Genomic DNA, 20,295 nt, shown 5'->3' on the forward strand with positions numbered 1-20,295 from the left:
CCCATATATCACTGTTACTCAAGCCTTCTTCTTTTCATTCCTTTCTGATTATCAGGTCCTGACGTCTCCTCCAATCCGGGCAGCAGGCTGAATAGACTGAAGCACTGAAGCAGAACCAGGAAAATGGAGAGAAGCAGTGTATTGATTGTCAGAGTGACCTTTCCTTTGCCACTGTTCTAGAGATGTGGGGGGTTTCCATTCTTTAAGACACCGGCTCACCACCAGCCAACGTGGCTAAAGACAGGAGCACTTCTCAGCACAAATGACATTCATAGCTTTTACACACTAAGTTGTAATCATTGGGATCTCAGCAGGGTAGGACCGTCTTACAACAACCTTTAGCTCGGTCCTACTAAGTAGAGGTGGGATGACAATCAACATAACTAGCCATGTTCATAGAAATGATTGCCTATGGTCATTAAAGGGAGCGTGTCTTAATGTAATTACACAATACCAATGTAATAATATTGGCCATGATAATTATTTGATATTTATTTTATACCTACACCTAAAAACTACCATTAGCACTGTACTTTGATTTTATTTATCTTTGACAATCAAACAAGCAACAATACAGAGAACATATCAATAAATAATGGTAATGTGTTGGGTTTGATTGTATCTTATTAAATGTGTGTATGTATATGAAGTATCAAATCTAAATCCTTTAAGATCCCTTACCATATCTATTTAGGTTTAGCGTTCAGCAATTTAAAGTGACAATTGTTATAAATAATTATATTTAAGACCTAACTGTCACAGATTGACATTCAAAGAACTAAAAAAACTGTTTTTCAGCTATATTGTGTGTTATTTATAATAAATGATGTCCTGGGTGTTTTGTACATCTTGTTTTGCTAATGAAAAAGAGATTGAAGTCATAAAAGATATGATTAGAAATGTATTAAACTGAGATCATAATGAATCCAGGTATCAGAATCAGAATCAGAAAAGTGTTTATTGCCACAGTAGTTACACTTATGTGGAATTTGCCTTGGTATTTGGTGCATACATAAACAAACAAACAAACATATTAAACATCAAACTGGGTTGCCTAAATAACACGACTTTACTTAACTGTAACTGGACTGATTATTAATTTGAATCAGGTGTGTTAATGCAGAGACACATCTGGGTGGGCTGTCATAATGCCTGATTAGATATAGTATGATTATCTTGCAACACAAGGGGCTCGAACGCAGAACCTTTGTCGCCGTAGGCAGGTACTGATCTCAGGGAGCTTTTATCTGGGTGATGACACAGCTTCACTATATTGATAGACAATGGGCAGGACTGCATGAAAATGCAGAATTTTAAACTATTGTCAAAAATTCATTTCTCACTAGAAAATTCTGAGAATTTGTGTACTTTGTTTAGACAACATAGAGATACGTGTAATTTATCTTTACAATAATCAATTAGTGACAAACTGATATTGAAAGATGCTCTATTTTGCATCAACTGCAATTGTGTAGATAAGGACACAATTCAAACATTATTTTTGAATTCACTTTTTTAGATAAACTTCTGAAATTTTGCACACTAAATGTACAGTCACCTCAAAACGTTGTGATTGTTTTCCATGAACATCAAAGATTTAGTTTGGCAGAAATTGCAGTATTTGTTGAAACTGTATGCAGTAAAACGTTTTAATGTACTAAGGCGCTCAATTTTTGATACATAAAAAATATGAATGGTAAATTGGAGGAGATAGGTTTAAAAAGTTTAGCAGTTTTTGAAAAAAGTAGATTAATGGACTTCAAAATTGCTACAGGCTAAAAGCAGGGGAGAGTTTCTGCTCTATTGGGGCTACAGTTTGACCTAAGTTACAACGCTGTAACATGTATGGTTGATTTGTTATGAATTTTTTAAGTTTGGAATTTAAGTTGGCTGTTGTAGCGCCACCATCAGGGCTATTAGCACACAAATCTGACTGATTAAGTTTGGCATAGGACTGGACGTGTGTGCAAAGTGTGGTGATTTTTCGTGCATGGGAATATGGATTTCTTAGAAATAATAATAATACAAATAATAATAATAATACTGGCAAAAACAAAAGGGTCCCACAGCTTCGCTGCTTGGCCCCTAATGAAGCCTGTTGTAGTGCTGTGTTGCTGTGTTGCTGTGTAGTGTGATAGCACTTCTAAAGGCAATGAAGCAGCTGACAGATTGGTTGAGGCTGTGTACAGTAGAAATGCAGGGTGGGGGAGGTGAAGAATTGACTGTTAAGGCGCTGACACACCAACCCCATTATCGGCCGTCGGACAGTCTGGCAAGGTTGGTGACTCGAGTCTGTTTTGTGTGTTCCTTGCCGTCGTAAGTCAGAAGAGCCGTCAGCATCCATTTTGCCAGTGGGCAGTCGGACTCAATGACCAATCTGATTGGTGGAGTGCTAGCCCTTGACTAGCCAATCAGTGCACTTATGTTAAAAAACTCACCAGAAATGACGAGCGGGATGAGCGTGACGAACGCCTTTGAAAATCTGACAAATATCTTTCAAACTGACCTTTGTCGATCAAAAAAACAGACAGATTCAGCAACTGTATGGCCTATTGTGGCCTATTGTTGTCAGAAACACGTTTCGGTGAACTATTTTCATAAAATACGAGATCGTATTCCAAACGAGCCGCCATTATGGTCAGTTTTGAAATTCGGGAGAAGCCAGACCCACGTGACGCGTTTGTCATTTCCGGTTTTCATTTTTTGGATGACAATACAGATTAGCGCCACCTGCTGTTATGGAGACGTATTGCGCCTCGCGCACGTCGAGGCACTTTTTGGACTGACGGGAGCAAAATGATCAGTCCGACTGCCTTTTCTGCCGACGGTCGGCAGTCAGGTTGGTGTGTCAGAGCCTTAAAACCACTTCTAGAGTCTGAAGCATGGATGGAGGGTTGGAGATGGCAAATGAGAGAAGAGGGGTGTGTGGTTGAGGCATGTGGCAATAATGGCAGTTACAGATCTATATTTGAAACAGATCTTCAAAATCTAGGCAATTTTCTTAAGTGAAGTAGTGGAGAGAAAATACAGAAGATGTGGAGGAGGGAGGTAGGACAGACAGGGCAGTTGACATTATTGGCGGTTAAGACAGGGAAAAGACATCTGTTGAGGGAGTGGGCAACCACATGAAGCCATTGGATCCAGATGGGACAGAAACAGGTATGCAGATATGTTGATCTCAGTGATATGAAGTGATACATTAAAATGAATAAAAGGAAAATCCAAAAAGTGATGTTAAGATGAAGATCACAAGTGATCATAACATTTCATAGAAGAAACACAGCAGAGAATGGCAGTAATTACGGTTCAGGAACAGAGCTCCTGGACCTCTGACAAACATCCAGCTAAGCACACACACACACACACACACACACACACACACACACAACCTACAACACAAACACATGTGGGGAGCATGGGATGATCAGACCATTACTTAACCAACACACATCATCCCTTGCACTGCAGGGCAGGCCTGCCAGCAAGGGAAAACCAACACAGCAGCGCAACCTTTGTAGAGAGAAAAAGGGGTGGAAGAGAAATGAAAAGATGAATGATCTCCAGTTATTTAGCTCCAGCTTTAGCTGACATAGTGTAGTCTTGCATTGGCAGACCTCCACAGCGCTGTGGAGTAAGATCTGGCCCCTCCACACATCCACTCCTGGATAGGAGAAAAAACAGTCTGGGTTGTTTGCATTTCTTTAAACCAATCACAATCGTCTTGAGGGGCACTAAGCTCCGGTCGCTGCAACGGTGGATCTGCAAAATGTTCTCAGGAAAGAACTTGTTTTTTTGAACATTTGCATCCCGCAAAAGAAAAACGTCACATACAATATTAAATGAAGTTAACTGTTCACACAATACAGTAACGTGAGCTATTTAAATGAGCTGGATTCATGGTTAAACGTAATTTGCTCTTACCAGTGTATCGCTGTGAGTATTTTGTCAATAGCAAATCCCCGCCACTCGGTCCCAAAACCTCCCAGTTAGATAGTAAATGCTGTAAACATATTCTTTGTCTTTACAATCCTTTCCCGAAAGAACCAAGCAGGCCTTTTTGCTTGATCCCATTTTTCTTTAAAACTTGCGAAGTTGAAAAACACAGCAGCACAAATATCACACATAATGACCTCAGTGCCACAAGAAATAGAGGAGAGTGACTGGGCAAGGTGTGATTTCCGTTTGTTTATTTGGTTTTTTTTTGGTTTTTCTCGAGACTGCAGAGGGTGGGGGGTGGGAGAGGGTGTTCTTGTTCAATTTGTGTTCATCTGTTACAAGTACAAATACACTGAAAGATCACTAAAAGTACTGGAACAGTCGTGATATGGGAAACTGCAAACAATAGGCTTATTAAGAACCTAGAGAAGGCAACATGCAACCATAGAGTTCATGACCTGCCAGGGAAAATGTTGATAATATTCTCAACTATCAAACTGTCTTTGAGGGAAGCGTTCAAGCTGCATCTGCTCCAGTGAAGCTGCTTACTTGAAAACTAATGCATCTGTTAGGCAGTTTCTGTGTGTAAAAGCAACTCACATGTAGAAAACAGGTCAGAAATGCGTTATTATGGAACCCACGCAACTTCTAAGCAAGACCCGCCCTTCAATAGCAATCACTACTATTGGCCAGGCGTCCATGCTTACGCATGGTAACATAACCCAATTTGTTCAGGTCCTATCCCGTGACCAATCGGCTATCCTAACCTTAACCACTCGAGGTCGATGCCTAATCCCAACCAATCGAGCTGCTTTGTAGGGCAGGACTTGCCTAGCAGTTACGTGGGATCCATAATAACGTGTCAGAAACCGTTTTTGTGGTCAGTAATATCAACCCATATTTATATTAACTGTCAGTCTTACAGTGTAGTATGAAAACTGAGAATGAAAATAGATATGCAATGGATCCTGGTGTGATCAAATCATCCTCAAATGATCAAATCACTCCAGCCTGGGAGTCCCCTTTTATTGCCCCCTTAGCTTCAGTCACGCAAACCACTTCAAATGGGTTTTTATATTATAGTGAATTATCTCCTCCTGTGGAGCAGAAGGTTGAGATAAAGAGAGAGTCTGTTAGTAACTTACTGGATCAGCATCAGAGATTGAGCTATTGGTGATGTGATGTGGTGCAGATGATCATACACTGCTGAATCAGCTAGTTTGGAAACCAGAAACCAAAGACCCTCGATCCCCTGCTTCCATGCTTCCCTTTAATCCTCAACGACCCCATGTATGCCAGACACACACAAGCCACCACCACGACTGTCTCCCCCTGGGCTCCCTGGGAAAAACTGTCTCCTAGCCTGCAAACTATCGTCGCTCTTCACCACACCTCCATCTCTAATTTAACCAGAAACCTCATGTGTGGTGCCAAGCAAGCCCTGCTTCAGATGATCCCTCATGTAACCTCCAGCGCTGAGGGCTTAATTCAAACTCAGTGTCAACATTACCTTACAATCAAGCTGCAGTCACGCTTCTCAAGACTTGAGGATGGAAATCAAATAACTGCACATTGTGATCAGACGTCATTTGGGTTTCCGCGAATGAGGCCAATTCAAACTGAAGTGCCAATTATACATTTTAAAAAAGCAAACACACTTTCACTGGCATGTTTCTACTTTAACAATGTTCAAAAGCAACACGACTTTATTTCACAAGTGCAAGGAGTTCTGCTACATGTTTTCACACTGAACCAGCTTGGTTCCCATGTTAAACAAGCATATCCAAGTTGTGTTTGTCTTGCTTTTCTTTTTTCTACCTTTTTCACAGCAAGCATCTATCCTTTCCATTCTCATGGGGGTTTCCCAGCCTCTTGTGTAAATCACATCTCTCAACACAGTTTACTGGCTAGAATCAATGGGCAGACGAAACATGCCAACAACAAACAGACCCAATTTAGCTGAAAGCTATACCCGTGATTCATCATGTGTTAGTCTAATTTGATTTTATATGGAATATTCATTGCAGATTCACGTAGGGTATAGCAGGGTATTGTAGCCTATCACGTCGCCGCCATCTCTTGTGGTTGCAGACATTATTTCCACGCTTCTGTGTTTCCACACTAACCCACTGGTCCAGTAGGCCTAACTAAGCATGCAATCTGATGGGATCCCTGCCAGGATTTTTGATGTCCATTCATCATCCATAAGACACACCATTTTGCATGCTTACATGCTTTTCCTTGAATCTCACATCTCTCTCAGAGACGGGGCGAGTCTAAGAAAAATAGGTTTTACACACATGCATGTACGCACAATAACAACCCTTCTCTGTAGAGGACAAAGACAGGAGGTGGGAACTTTGGATAATTCAGTTACTGGAAAATCAAATACAATAACCTTGAGGTGTGAAATGAATGAGGAACAGTATTGAGTTAAAAAACTGAAGTGTTGGGAGCAGCATGAATTGGTGGAAAAAATTTCTGACTCTTTTTTTCTTCCAGATTCACTTTAATCAACAGGAATTGGTCAACAACGTCATTTCCAGTGTGTTAATTGCACTTAGAGATTTATTCTGCTAAAAAAACTATAAATTTCTTGTACTGAGGACCATGCATTGTGTGGAGACAGCTCTTAGATAGCAGGCCATTAAATTAATTATGGCTGTACTGACAACAAGTTTTTTATGGTTGAAGTTTTCAATAGTCCTTTTGTAGCCTCTGAAAAAACATGGAATCTAGAGCAGAGTACACTTTAGCATGAGTAATGAAAAGATGTGTAAACATACAGGAGATTTACAGCTATGATTGTGAGTAATTGAATGTATTAAAAGGATTTAAAAAAAAGATATATCTTAACATCTTTCCTTAATTCCCATGTCTACAGCTAGTATATTATGTTGTAGCATGACAGTTTGCCTATAAGCCTGGATCAAGAGTGACACCTAGTGGTCAATATACAAAGCACAGAGTCACTCAAACACTTCCATTCCTAACCTCCATGGGAATTTGAACCCATTTATTTTTTTCCCTGGACACACATTTATTAAAACATGCTAGTACTGTGACTCAGCATCCAGATAGGAATCAGGCCTATAAGTACCCGCAGATTTACACACAACCCAAGAGAATGTGCACAAATTGGTGTTAATTATTTTATTGTAACATATCTTCCCCAGCAAATCAGGATTTTCGTCACTGCATGGAAGCAATACACTTTGTTGCTGCTGACAGGTAAATCTCTGGCAAGAGAAAAATGGTAATAATGCTTAATATTTTAGGTTTTATTTGTTTAATTTAATTCCTGATGATGTTCTTTTTCCTATTTTTTACATTCCAAATCCAACATTAGACATAACAAAACCTGCATATTTGTTATTGACTGGATCACTAACAAGTCTCCATCAAGAAAAAGATCTTCCTGCAAAAAAAAACCTTCTTACAGAGGAAAGGTCCTTGCTAATACTTGAGCAAGTTATCGACACAGAACACACATCTCCATTTGTGGTGGTTTTAGCAAGCAACAGGGAGACTTACACACTTAAAGGGAAGACAGAGCAAACAGCAAAAAGCTAGTCTCGCAGATTGTTGGACTTCTTTGTATCAGTGTTGACACAGTGCTGTGGAGATAGGTCTGGCAATGCAAAACTAGTGTTAAAGGAATTAATTGGACCCGCCATAAACAAATAAGCATTTCTTTTATTTATTTGTTGTAGGGCTGTCAAAATAACGCGTTAATTTCGATTAATTAATCTGAGAAAAAAATAATGCGTTAAAAAAATTAACGCAGATTAATCCATTCCATATTGACGTTTGCATACAGACGAAAATCTGGTGCCACTGATATGTCTGCGCTTCTCTCTGCTGCTCTGAAACAGACGTTACAGGGAACACAAACCCCGCTGCACATGACGCTAGTTAACACTATACTCGACAGCAGCTAACGTTAGCCTACCGCTAGCTAGTAGCTGGATTAAACACGGTTAAAATGCTGACAGCTAACGCTAAACGGTGTAAAGTTTGACTGTGTTTTACTGTAGAGGATTCAACACCGGTATGTAACAATCTGCAGCTGCCGTCGGAGAAACAACACAGACGGTGCGTTCAATGATACTGGTAAACTACAGCGTCGTGGTGCATTTGAAGTTATTGTAAATGTCCTTTTCCTGTCTGGTTGTTGTTTTTGTCGTTCAACAGCAATTTACTAGTGAAATAAGTTATTGTTATACATTATTATTAAATCATTTCATTTTGACCATATGGCCTTAGCAATAAACAAGCCATTCTTTAATGTCACCAACTGTTGTTTTGTACCCTTTTTTTTTCTTTTCTTTTTTTACTTTCTTAAAAAGTATCAGTTCAGATTGACAGCCCTAATTTGTTGTTGTCTTTTTAAGTACTTACACACAGACATAAGCATACACCTAAGACAATATCTGAAATGTAATCCTGCTTTAACTTAAACATTATGGCACAATAAAGGGTAGACACAAAGACATAACATGTTCCTGTATTCCTTAATGTGAGTTGTATTAATAAAATGCAATTGAAGATTTCTCATATAAGAAAATGTATATAGTAAACAATATTTTTGTTGTTTTGCATGTTGTATGACTTTTGTCTTATAAATAAGTGATAGTTAATTCCTTCATGAAGAGCTTCACTAACATTGAGAGACAAATAGACAAAAAGTATGACATATCTGAATCAGTTCAAACTCTGTAACAAATGTAACTGCAAATCAAGTCACACAGTAACCCCACATCCTTTTGAATGCGTTTGTCACAGTCAGGCCATTTGGAGGTAAAATAATGTATTCCATTTTTCATGGAAAACCTGTTAGATTGGATGCACCTCACTTAACATCCCATCCCTGCTTTATATCCTATTTATGGTACCATCTTGACAGCTTGACAAAAACTTGCCTAAAACTCCCTGTTGTATCCACATAATATTCAAGTTCAATAGTACAAGCAACCTCAGCAACACAACCTGATTAATCTCTAACTTACACTATTTACTTGACAAGAGTCATTAAGAGAAAGTGTAATATATAACTAAAGGAAAAACAAAGTGCTGGTGACGTTTCGGCCGTCCATGTGGCTCAGCTAAGAAGAGGACTGTTGTCTTTCAGATCTTCAACAAGATCATCCTCCCCTGAGAAGACAGGCTCTGGGTTTTTGACCTCTTCAGCAACATCCACTCCTGTCAGACCCACCACCCTGAAATGTGGGGAAAACACAGCATAAGAGCAGCAGAAAAAACATTTGATACATTACGGTCTGTACTAATTACAACTAAACTGGGTAACTGTCTTCTCAGTATAGCTTCTCTTTGCACATGTGCATCAGCTTCTCTAAATTAGAGACATTTTCAACACACAAGCTTTCACCCATCAAAGTCACTGATGTTTCAAATGTTACAACAACACATAAAACCCCAATTAGTGTACTAGTAGCCAGGTTTGACAATCTGTTGACCTACTGAAAAAAGGGATTTTTTATGTGTAGCCCATGCTGTCCTCAGCTGTTAGGCTGAGATTGCTGAACCGGTGGCTTTGTTATTCTTTAAGTACTCACCATGTAACAGAAGAAGCAGTACATGTGACAGAGATGGATTTACTGGAGGAGTTTTTTTGGTTCACGTTACGCCTCCCACACTGACTCAGCAGCACTACTTTGCCAACTCAGTGTAACAAAACAAATGTAAGAACACAATGTACCACAAATAAGTATCCTTTTATGGCCTTTTCTATATATTAAGACAGCATCAATGTTGAAGGTGTACACATATCCTTCAAAATAGAAAAGAAAAGACATAATATCATAGATTTAAATTACTATATGAAGAGATTTGGTAAGGGAAGTTGGATGTGGTGAATGCAGGAATGAGGAACCGACTCTTGTTTTCTGAGGGCCCAAAGGGTCAAAGAAGGCATTCCTCTTTTTCTAGTCAAGCAAAACTAGCAAACAGTGACTCAGCAGATAAAAGGTGTTTGTAATGCAACTCAATCCAAAGAGTACAGCTCTACACATGAAGCATATCTACACAGCATAAACGGTTTGTGAATTGCTGTTTTTATTGTAGTATAAATGAATACCTTTGGGTAAAATACTCTCTGAACAACTTTTCAAGTTTGGAAATGTATGCTTGTATGCTACAATTATGTAAACTATTGGTATTGGTTGTAAAACATGCAAAAGCGCTGGTACAGTCCTTTAATGTTATACACTGGCAACATGATTAACTCACCCCAGGATAAACAAAGGGATGACACAGAGTCCTGCCGACAACAGGAAGACAAAGCCAGGGTACCATGCCACTGTAGCAGCATAGACGCTGTTGAAGACTGCGCCCGATACATTGTTAGTTAAACTGTCCAGAAAGGAAAGAAGGGCAAACAGGGCTCCTGCAAAAAAACATAATCAGGAGAGAAAAAAACAAACAAGTTTTAACAAGTGATAGAGTGACTCAAAAAAAGGATATGCAGTATAGTTCCAAGATTCCCCTTTGCTCAAAGGAACAAAAACTTGGGAGTGTTTTGTTTTCAAGTAGATCATGAAGTTGCTGGGACAGGCAACTCTTCAATGGACATTGACTCACAAACACACAGACACGGTTCTGTGGCTCTTGCAAAGCCCTAAACCCACTCACCCTGCTCAGACTTTGAGATGATCTTTGATATCATGGAGCGCAGAACAGGGAAAGGTGTGATAGACAGAAGCATTGGCACCCTCACTGTGGTAAACAAATAACATAACATAAAGAAAAAACATTTAACAGTTGTTCAAGGTTATCTTTGTAAAAAAAAATATGAATTAAAATTTAAATAAACAATGCAGTGATAATATATCAATTACAATGTCTTATTGGCTTACAATAATCTGATAAAATACACAAGATACTGTAACCCTAGTAACATTTTTACACATCGTAAACAGTAGGTTCTGTCAATCAAGATGTGCAACAAGCCTGTTATGTTTCCTTATTTAATTGTCCGTTTTATATTACTCTACAGTTTTTTTTCAGTAGCTAAAATTTGTCTTATTTTTTTAATATGATATGCCCTGTCTTTTTACACATTTATTTTAAGTAGAGCACTTCATGTTATATATTAGAAAAGGTCTACATAAACATGGATATAAAAAATGTCATATATGTGATGGTTAGCAACACTGAGGCATATTAGTTATTAAACAAGGCTACAAGGCCATACATTCTGTGCATAATTTCACAACACAATTTCCAATATCTGGCAAACAGTAGAAGGTGAATCTAGTTAATAATGATCCACCGTGCTCGTCAAACTATTCAACATTACTGAACTTCTCTGAAAACAGGGTATGCAAAAATGAAACCAGGTGCAGGTTTTAATCCCATTTCTGAACATACTTGACATTGTAAACAACTGACAGACAAGGCTTTGGTAAAATAAAATTCACTAAACAGGAGGTTCCAAACTAAAGTATATTATTGGTTTAAGCAGCACTGTTGTTATACAGTGTTTCTCACCTATAAACATCAGTAAAGTGGTCTTAGCAAACGCCAACAGAACCATGCCTGATATGACAGACAGGATTCCCATCAGGACAATGAGCAGCTGTGGCACACCACAGTATGTGAATGCTGACACTCCCACAAAACTGGTCAGGAACACAGTGGTGGACAATGCTGAGCCGTAGCCAATCAAAATCTCAGTCCAGCACAGTGGCTCATTCAGCTCATAAAGCGTCATCAAGGAGATCCCACCCACATAAGCGAAGGAGAAGCTGGTGAAGAGGAGTATCAGGAGGACCAAGACAGTTTTACTTCTGCGGCTGGTCCTAGCAAACATGTGGTAGACCCCATAGATCATCTGTTTTATGGCTGAGGGCTCAGGAGACCCATCTAAAAGAATGGCATCAGTGGGAGCCTTCTTCACAGTCTCTTCTAAAATGAAAATTGCATAGAGCAGAATCAAACACTGACACAACGCAGAGGTTAGGAAAGGCCAGTTAAAGCCTGCAGCTCTCAAAAAGTAGCCTGATGATATTGAAGCCACCCCAGACAACAGGCCAATCATCATGTCCACTCCAGCCATGCGCAGCGTCTTCTGACGGCCATCCTCACACAAGTCTGCTACGTAGGCAAAACAGCCCCCCAGAAATGTGCCCAAGCCGCCAAACAGAGAACTGAGAAGCGAGGAGCCAATGAGCAAGTAAATGTTGAGCTCAAAGTAGGACACTGTCAGGAAGGCCAAGGTGTAGATCAACGAGCCAATCAAAGGCATGATGATTGTAATCTTGCGTCCTCCCAGGTCACTATAGGCCACAAGCATGAGGGTGACAACCAAAGAAGGGATTGTGGAGAAGAGCTCTGTGTAAAGGGAGAAGAGAGATGCCTGCCTCTGTACCTCCTAGAAACACAGAAAGAGAGAGAGCATGGTTAGTCTAAAAATCATGTATGGGCTGGCACTGGACTGCATTCAAGTGTAACAGCAGGCCTCAGAAGGCAAAATATCTACCATTAAATTGGCACCTATCCTACAAATGATATCAGTTAAACAGAAATAATGACAATCCAATGTCATGAAACCAACACAGAATGAGAGCACTTCGATGTGTGCATCATGTGATTTTATTTTTTTATTTTTTTTATTCAGGGCCAAAAGGAACACAGCTTTCTGTAGTGCAACAAGTGCAGGAGATATTTTCACAAAAAGACAAAACAGGCTTTTCCAGATCAGTGCATTTGTTCTCACTTCTCTGCTTTTTTTCCATTCTTCCTTTTATTCTTCTTATAAATACAACATTACCACTTTTTACAGAATAATATTTTTTTTCTAAATCCTTTTTATAATATGGTATGCCTTGGTGTACTGCAGACTTAATTGATGTGAACTAATAGTGATATATGTGCTCTGACATTTTAGCAAGTGTTGTCTGTACGAGTTAAGAACAGTGACCTTTAGTCACAGGTCTCACCATATATCCTAATGGTGCAGTACATCCAGTATGTTTTTATCTGAGCTGTGTTGCTATAAGGGATCTGAAAGGATTCAGGTAACTGAATTCTACTTTTACCTTGAATTACTTAAATGAATGCTCTCTTACATTGAGTGTTAAGTGACTAACCTCGTGATCGCTGGAATGGTTTCTGCTGCTGTTCTCTGCACATCTAGAAGTGATGTCAGAGATGGGATAGGTGGTGTTTGTGAGCTCCTGCCAAAGCCTCCGGTACACATACTGCTGCACAAGAGGATAGATGAGAAAACTGGAGAACGCGTACAGTGCAACCACAGGCTCCACGAGGAAAAGACCCTTCATTTTGAAGGGTTGCAATATTCCTTAAAAAAAAAAAGAGATGAAGAGAATAAATTTAAAGTTAACATGAACACAAATAATAAGGTAAACTGTGCATTGTCTGAGCAATGAGTTTAAACATATTCGTGTATAAATAAGACTTATGATATTGAACAGATCTAGATTATTAAGTTATCAGTTGCCCATCACTTTAATACAATTCAGGTACAGTGTTCAGGTTAATGATGATATCCACTTTCCTCTATAGTAGCCTACAAAACAGGTTACAGCTAAGACTACGTGGAAGTTCGAATTTGTTTAGTTGTTGTCGATGAGAGCGTTTGCACTACATTATCGATCCAACATTATGCGACAGTTTTAAAGTGGAATATAACATAATAACCCTGTAATTTAGCCTACAGTGTGTTTGTTTATACCTTCGAATACTGCTTTAACAACTGAATAACACACAATGGAAGACAACAACAGCTTAGCCTTTACCTTATTTTCTTTCAAGATGTTGACCAGAACATGCAGTATAACTTCTACCTTTTAGATCGTCGCTTGGATCATGCTTACAATTACATTACGAGCCGATCAGATATCCTGCTTTATACAGAAGTGTACGGCGTACTGAAATACCGATGTCCCGCCTTTCACTATACGTTTGGAAAGCAGGCTGTTTATTCGATAGCTGGAACTGTCAATCATGAGAAAAATCGGGCGAGAACATTTTGTGACTTCCTGTTGCAGGCTCTTTATTGCATATTAACGTGTATTTGAAATACCTCCAAGGACCGTTAACTGGATTTAGCTAATACATTGTTTTATTTACGAACTCTAAATGCTTCCGTTGTATAAAAGCACAAGGTACCTTTACTAACGTTAGTAACGTTGATGTAGGCGTGCTTTGCGTTGGAATGTACCATTTTTGCCAACACGGAAGGATTTTGTTGTGACAGCGGAGAAACCCGGCGGGGGCACTAGACGGTAAGGCGAAATCCTCATCCCTTCCTTATATCAAACCCGCAACTGTAAGATAGAGCCAACATTCAAATATATGTACAGACTTATGTTTTACATGGCTGAGTCGTTCAAATATATGCATTGAAAGTAAATGTCATCTTATCATCCCGGACGTGCAGGTAACGTTCGTAACGTTACCACCATCAAAATACCGTCAGCTAGCGAATCATAGCTAACGTTACCCCTGTAATTAATTTAGCTAACTTAGCTAGCTAACGTTATCACCCAGCATTAACGTTCGATAGGTAAACGACAACTTTATCAGTTTATCTCTTTCTTTTTCTTAGTTGGTTTTTCACCTTCACAACATCTAGAGTTAAAGCTAGCTGGCGGGTAATATTAACGTTAGCTTCGCCTGCTGCAGTTGCATTATAAAGTCGTGACTGTCCGTGTCAGGATGGATGATATTTCAGTCCCCCGGCCTAACGTTATCTTTTACAGTGTCGGTGCTGTTCATAATCTCTAGCTAACGTTACCTGCGATATTCAGTTTAAAAGATACGTTTTTCATATGTTTCGGCCTTGGCTATGTCCGTAATTGATAGTTTGTTAGTCTTCTGATTTCGCAATGAAAGTTTTCTGGCGTTCACGCGTAATGTTATTACCTAATACTACGATAGGTTTCAATAATGTGTAATACAATTAACAATGTGTAATACAATTTCAAAATGTTTAAACAAAAAAAAATGCATTATCTGCAATTAGAGTGGTTTACAATTATGGTAACGTTACCGTATTTATATTTAGTCTTTAAAACATTAGCTACACATAATTTTTCAAATTATTCATTTTTAACCAAACTTTATAAAAAGCAAGCGATGTATGGCCATGTTATATGTCATCTCTCCATCAATAATCAATTGACCATCGTACACTATAGTAGCCATGAAATTACAAATGGTGTGTCTCATTGTGAATGTCTCTCTTGTCTGATATGCCGTTATTCATTCTTTTTGGTTTCCAGGTCGTAACGTAACGTTAGGTTTTTTCATCTTGGATCAACAATGGCATTCAGCAAGGGATATCGCATTTACCACAAGCTGGACCCACCCCCCTACAGTGTTATAGTGGAAACTAGAACCAGGGAAGAATGCCTCATGTTTGAATCGGGGGCTGTTGCTGTTCTGTGTAAGACATCTTGTTTGATTGCACTGTAATGAGAGATGATTTAAATACTCTGAACTCCTGATAAGGATGCTACAAGGGAAATACAGCTATAAGAGACATATCATTGGCTATCAAGTGATGGACATTATTCTGTACTATGTTTAAGTCACAGGCTACATTTAAAGGAGAGCACTACTAATATTCAACTTTGTGTTGCTTGTGTTTGTCTTCTAGCGGCGGCAGAAAAGGAGGCCATTAAAAACACATACGCCAAGATTGTTGATGCCTATGGCATCCTGGGCGTCCTCCGCCTTAACCTGGGTAAGCTACAGACACACATTCTTTATTCATTGCTCCTTGTTCCAGAAATTTCCTGGGTTCAGTCTAACCTGAACCCAGGTTCTTGTGTGACTGTGACGGCCCTCTGGTTTGTAGTCCTGTTGCTGCTTACTTATAAGCTGCTTTCTCCTGCACTCTACATAACCTTGAATGATCTTGTTGTCACAACAAAGTAAAAAGCCACGTAAAAGATTAAAGCTCAGTCTTATAGATGGCTGAGATTTGACTGGCTGGGGATTTCCTTTAAAGGAGTGGTACCAAAGTTGAATTAACCATTTATTGTCCAGTCTTGTAATGCTTAATGTTTTATTAATGCAATGCTTCATATCTATCAACATACTGCTTGTTTTTATCCCTTTTCTTTACAATTCACCATATATAATGTTTTCATACTCATGTCCCTTTTCGTTTTTCACCGTACTCCACCTTACTTATGCAGGTGACTCCATGCTCCACAGTCTGGTGGTTGTGACAGGATGCAGCTCTGTGGGGAAGGTGCAGGATTCTGAGGTTTTCAGGGTCACACAGACAGATTTTATATCGCTGAAGAATGATCCAGGAGACGAGGATCGGATCGCTGAAGTACGAAAGGTCCTGAACTCAGGACACTTCTACTTTGCGTGGTCTGCCACTGGAGTCAGCATGGACTTGAGTCTCAATGCACATCGTAGGATCCTAGAGGACACTACAGATAACCGCTTCTTTTGGTAAGAGCATGAAATGTTTACTGTACCGAGGTTATAAGAACTAGGCAGGTATTGGGTGTTAGCAATTTCTGAAGTAGTAGATATGAACTAAATATGTGTTCTGCAATCTGCACAGTCCTTCTGGTAAAATAGTTTCTTTTGAATGTGTGATTCGCAACCAAGATGTGAAAATGTACTGTTCACACTGAATTTGTTTGTGCTTACTGTTGTGTCTCTCTTGATTAATCAATAGGAACCAATCTCTGCACCTGCACCTGAAACACTACGGAGTAAACTGTGATGACTGGCTGTTGAGGCTGATGTGTGGTGGTGTGGAGATCAGGACCATATATGCAGGGCACAAACAGGCAAAGGCTTGCACCTTCTCCCGCCTCAGCTCCGAGCGGGCCGGCACGCGATTCAACGTCCGAGGTACAAATGACGATGGACAGGTGGCCAACTTTGTGGAGACTGAACAGGTGACTCAGATGTTTCAACAGTTTAATTAAATCTCTCTTCCTGTTTGAGAGGTGCAGATGATAAACGCTGCTGATTAAAAATCAGCTTGATACTGTAGTTGCATCAGTTTTTATATGCTCTGTGCACATGACCTTGGTCAACACAGTCTGTTTACATATTGACTGTTGAGGAGCAAACCTGGTGCAGCCTTGTAGTGAACCAATTGTTCCAGCATTTTATGCTGTCACTGTAGGATGAAATTGTTCAACAATAATACTTATATATGCATATGTAACATTAAAAAGTAACAGGAAAACCAGCAGGATTTTCTGTTACATTTCTTTTTTTTTTTTTTTGCTTTTATTGCTGAGTCAGCACATTGTCTGTAGACACATGCATATTTGAATACGCAAGCTAACTTCTGAGCTCTTCATTGTGGAAAATTACTCAATTTGTATTTTCCCTTTTTATACTTTATAGTTCATGTGTGTATGTGTCAGGAAACAAACACAAAGCTATAGGTTGGACAGATACAGTTACAATACAATGAAATGCAGTACAACTAATATTTGCTGCCTCAAAAATGATCATAGTGGTCATTGAACTTTTTGTCAAAGTCTGAATAGAAATTGAATAGAATCTTCAGATGTGTAGTGGTTTGCAGGGTTTTTGTACTGGATTATATTGTATTGTCAGGTGTTCTGGTTATTTTGGCCAGCCCCTGTATTGTTGACAGCTTTTGGTCATCCTGATTAATGATTTGGGCCTCAAAAATATGCCATCAGCACACCACCGAAAAAAAAATAGCCCCTTTACAAATGACATGATTTCTCCTTTACATTTTCCTTGTGTCCTGACAAAGTGACCACAGACACACATGCTGGTACTGTCTATAACAATATAGTGATGCAATTTCCCTCTCTGCATTATACTCTCACAGAAGAATTAACTTTCTGTCAGTTACCTATGGTTTTAACAGTTTAAAAAGGCTATATTAATTTTTGTTCTTTTTATCCTCCTATAGGTTTTTATAAATGTAATATTTAACATGATATCTTTTCACAATCTGTGTTTGTCACATTGCAAATATAATTACTGGTAACCAAACGTTCCTCTTGTTTTGAACAGGTTATTTTCCTGGACGACAAAGTCTCGTCCTTCATACAGATCCGTGGGTCCATTCCTCTTTTCTGGGAACAGCCAGGAATCCAGGTAATGGAAACTAAACTTAGTCTATAAAGACAGCCTAGAACCGTAATTGTGAGATTTTCAAATATTAAGCCACATTGTATGAAAATCATATAACAGCCTTCATGTTTGTGTAAAAGTCCTGCCAATTTTGTAAATGCTGCAGTTGTAGATAGGGCTCACTTAGTCTCAGTTAATTGCACATTGTAAGTGTACACTGAACTGATGAAGCCACCACTCCTATGTGGAGCTCTTGCAAAACAAGAAAAAAACACTTGAATTAAAAGACATTGTATTTGGCATTTGTGGGGAATGAAACATATCCTTGTAATTACACTGGAAATCTTTATCCTAGTTTTAACACATTTTATCCATGCTGCTGTGTTCAGAAAAAGAGCATTAAGGGTGTTTTGTTGCACCTGAATGAGAATCGGCACCCTAAAGGGACGGATGACAACCCCCACCTGGTATAACCTTCTTTTTGTTTTGGCTCTTGCTGGTGCGCCTTCATTTTTCAGCTAGGGCTTTCTCTGTGCAATGCCAAAGGCCAGCAGTGAAAACCAAGGCAATCCCATCATTCATTTTTTTTGATCCAGGTTTCATACCCAGTTATGGTGTTCATGTAATTGGTGACCTCAAGAAAAGCCATTTTGGAGATATACAGCAGGAACTAGGCTCACCTATTAAATGCACACCATAAACAACATTCCTGGGATTCTCCTGCTCTTGTCCTGACATTGCACAGACTGGTGTATTAGATCAGACTTGGGGGAGGTTAATGATAGAAATAGTGGTTGGTAAAGGGCCTTTTTCTGTTTTCCTCAGCTCCCAGACTTCATTGGTCAGGTGAGAGCTTGGTCTGAAAACATCCCCTAACCCAAACCCTTTTTACTTAGTCTGCTGATTTTCCCCAGGAAACTGGATAGGTGTTAATTGATAATATAGAAGAATGAGCTGCTTAATATCTTAGAGGGCCAGGAAAAACCAAGACCATATTAGTCACCTATTCAGTCCACAATGTCTATGGTTTGGTCAAAATACAGGGTAGTGGGCCCGGGGTTGTTTTCAGACAGAACTGTAATCTTCCTGCTTTTTAAAGAAGTTTTATCTTAGTCCCCTCTACCAAATTGTGGCTTTGTATGCTTTTTTTTTCTTTTCCCCATACTCTCTTATTCATTCCTTGAGCAGGATGGTTAGTTTCAGAAGAAGAGTTATTACTTTTTCTACAGTAATTTTGCATTAGAAATAGTGGTGGATTACTCTCTAAATCATACTTGTAGTGTAGTGTCCTAAAACTCTGCTGCAAAAGATGTAAATAAGTAAAGTAGGGCTGCTGCCTCATCTTAAGTCGCTTTCGCACCTATACAGCAGTTTGGTGCACTCGGTGCGATTCGGGGGTGAAGTTGCAACATTGTTGCATTTTTCATTTGGTTCGGTTTGCTTTCACACTGCACTTTGTCAAACGCACCAAACACTGTCACGCGGTGGAAACAGTTGCTTGTTTATTGGATGGAATATCCAAAACTCGCCGACACTTCTTGTCCCAGAAATAATGGCGCAACACCAAATTTACGTCTTGGGTTTTCTGGTTCTGCTTTGGTGTTTATACTATTTCAGAAGAAGGCAAATGATGTGAGCAGCTGACTAGTCTCGCCTTGCCAGACCCTCCTCCAAGCGCGCTAAAGGAGGGTCTGGTTACTCCACATAGCATTCGGGGATGGGAGGAAAACGTGCTCTGGTTTAATGGCATTTCTTTAAACCAATCAGAATCATCATGGGCGGTGCTAAACTCCGCACAGAGCCGCTGCAAAAATAGTTGTGCAAGAGAAAACTCAGATTGGACAGATATTCTAGCTAGCTCTCTTAATTTACCCTGCAGAGGTCTGAGGAGCAGTTAACCATAGTCCTCATAAATCCACCGAATTTTTAAATTCAAACAAAGGAAGCGGAAGGAAACGGAAAATACATGCATCCGGTGTAATTTCCTGCAGCACTGGAGCAATCTCGGAAGCGGAACGCGAAGGATATAGACTAGCAGCTGACAGACAGCGAGTGAAGGAGAGAGAAAGATGATGATGATGATGATGTCACACAGACGACCAGCAATTTGTGGTCAGAACAGCTTATGGATCTGAAAGTTATCATCCCTTAAATCATATACAAGTCCGTTAATTGTGTGCAAGGTTAGAATTGCTGGCTAGTAAATGGTTCGCTTCCTGTATTTGGATCGGATCGCATTCTCACCTAAAGTGAGACAGGTGACTGTGTTCAACAGAT

General features: G+C 39.5%; 2 protein-coding genes across 12 annotated transcripts in view; one reads left to right on the forward strand and one right to left on the reverse strand.

Moving 5' to 3' along the window:
* Positions 1–7,614: 7,614 nt before the first annotated feature.
* Positions 7,615–13,851, reverse strand: LOC144527650 (lysosomal proton-coupled steroid conjugate and bile acid symporter SLC46A3). 2 transcript variants are annotated; one of them, XM_078265850.1, is made up of 6 exons: positions 13,716–13,851; positions 13,047–13,258; positions 11,446–12,328; positions 10,588–10,671; positions 10,186–10,342; positions 7,615–9,155 (listed from the first exon to the last, which is right to left on the reverse strand). In XM_078265850.1, exons 2-6 carry the CDS (start codon positions 13,236–13,238, stop codon positions 9,038–9,040), a joined length of 1,434 nt encoding a protein of 477 aa, XP_078121976.1. In that variant the 5' UTR covers positions 13,239–13,258; positions 13,716–13,851; the 3' UTR covers positions 7,615–9,037. The 2 variants fall into 2 exon arrangements, with proteins under 2 accessions (XP_078121976.1, XP_078121977.1); XM_078265851.1 differs by having other exon boundaries at positions 13,764–13,832.
* A 105-nt stretch (positions 13,852–13,956) lies between these two features.
* Positions 13,957–20,295, forward strand: part of synj1 (synaptojanin 1) — a 30,779-nt gene continuing 24,440 nt past the window's right edge. For 5 of the 10 annotated variants that reach the window (XM_078266523.1, XM_078266528.1, XM_078266530.1 and 2 more), the window contains exons 1-7: positions 13,958–14,204; positions 15,204–15,367; positions 15,581–15,667; positions 16,125–16,392; positions 16,625–16,850; positions 17,959–18,042; positions 18,408–18,485. In XM_078266523.1, the coding sequence (XP_078122649.1) occupies positions 15,244–15,367; positions 15,581–15,667; positions 16,125–16,392; positions 16,625–16,850; positions 17,959–18,042; positions 18,408–18,485 (867 nt within the window). In that variant the 5' untranslated portion in view covers positions 13,958–14,204; positions 15,204–15,243. Of the gene's footprint in view, positions 14,205–15,203; positions 15,368–15,580; positions 15,668–16,124; positions 16,393–16,624; positions 16,851–17,958; positions 18,043–18,407; positions 18,486–20,295 lie in introns of all 10 variants that reach the window. The other 5 variants (XM_078266529.1, XM_078266533.1, XM_078266532.1 and 2 more) reach the window with 2 other exon arrangements.

Source organism: Sander vitreus, chromosome 13, assembly GCF_031162955.1.
Source record: "Sander vitreus isolate 19-12246 chromosome 13, sanVit1, whole genome shotgun sequence".
NCBI lineage: Eukaryota > Metazoa > Chordata > Actinopteri > Perciformes > Percidae > Sander > Sander vitreus.

Bases quoted from the DNA above. Each gene is read 5' to 3' on its own strand.
- LOC144527650 (XM_078265850.1), bottom strand. From the start codon at position 13,238: ATGAAGGGTCTTTTCCTCGTGGAGCCTGTGGTTGCACTGTACGCGTTC. The intron at 10,343-10,587 runs GTGAGTGGGTTT...GTTTTTTTGCAG, and splicing joins CATCTCAAAGTCTGAGCAGG to GAGCCCTGTTTGCCCTTCTT. The intron at 9,156-10,185 runs GTGAGTTAATCA...CCCACATTTCAG, and splicing joins ATCCCTTTGTTTATCCTGGG to GGTGGTGGGTCTGACAGGAG.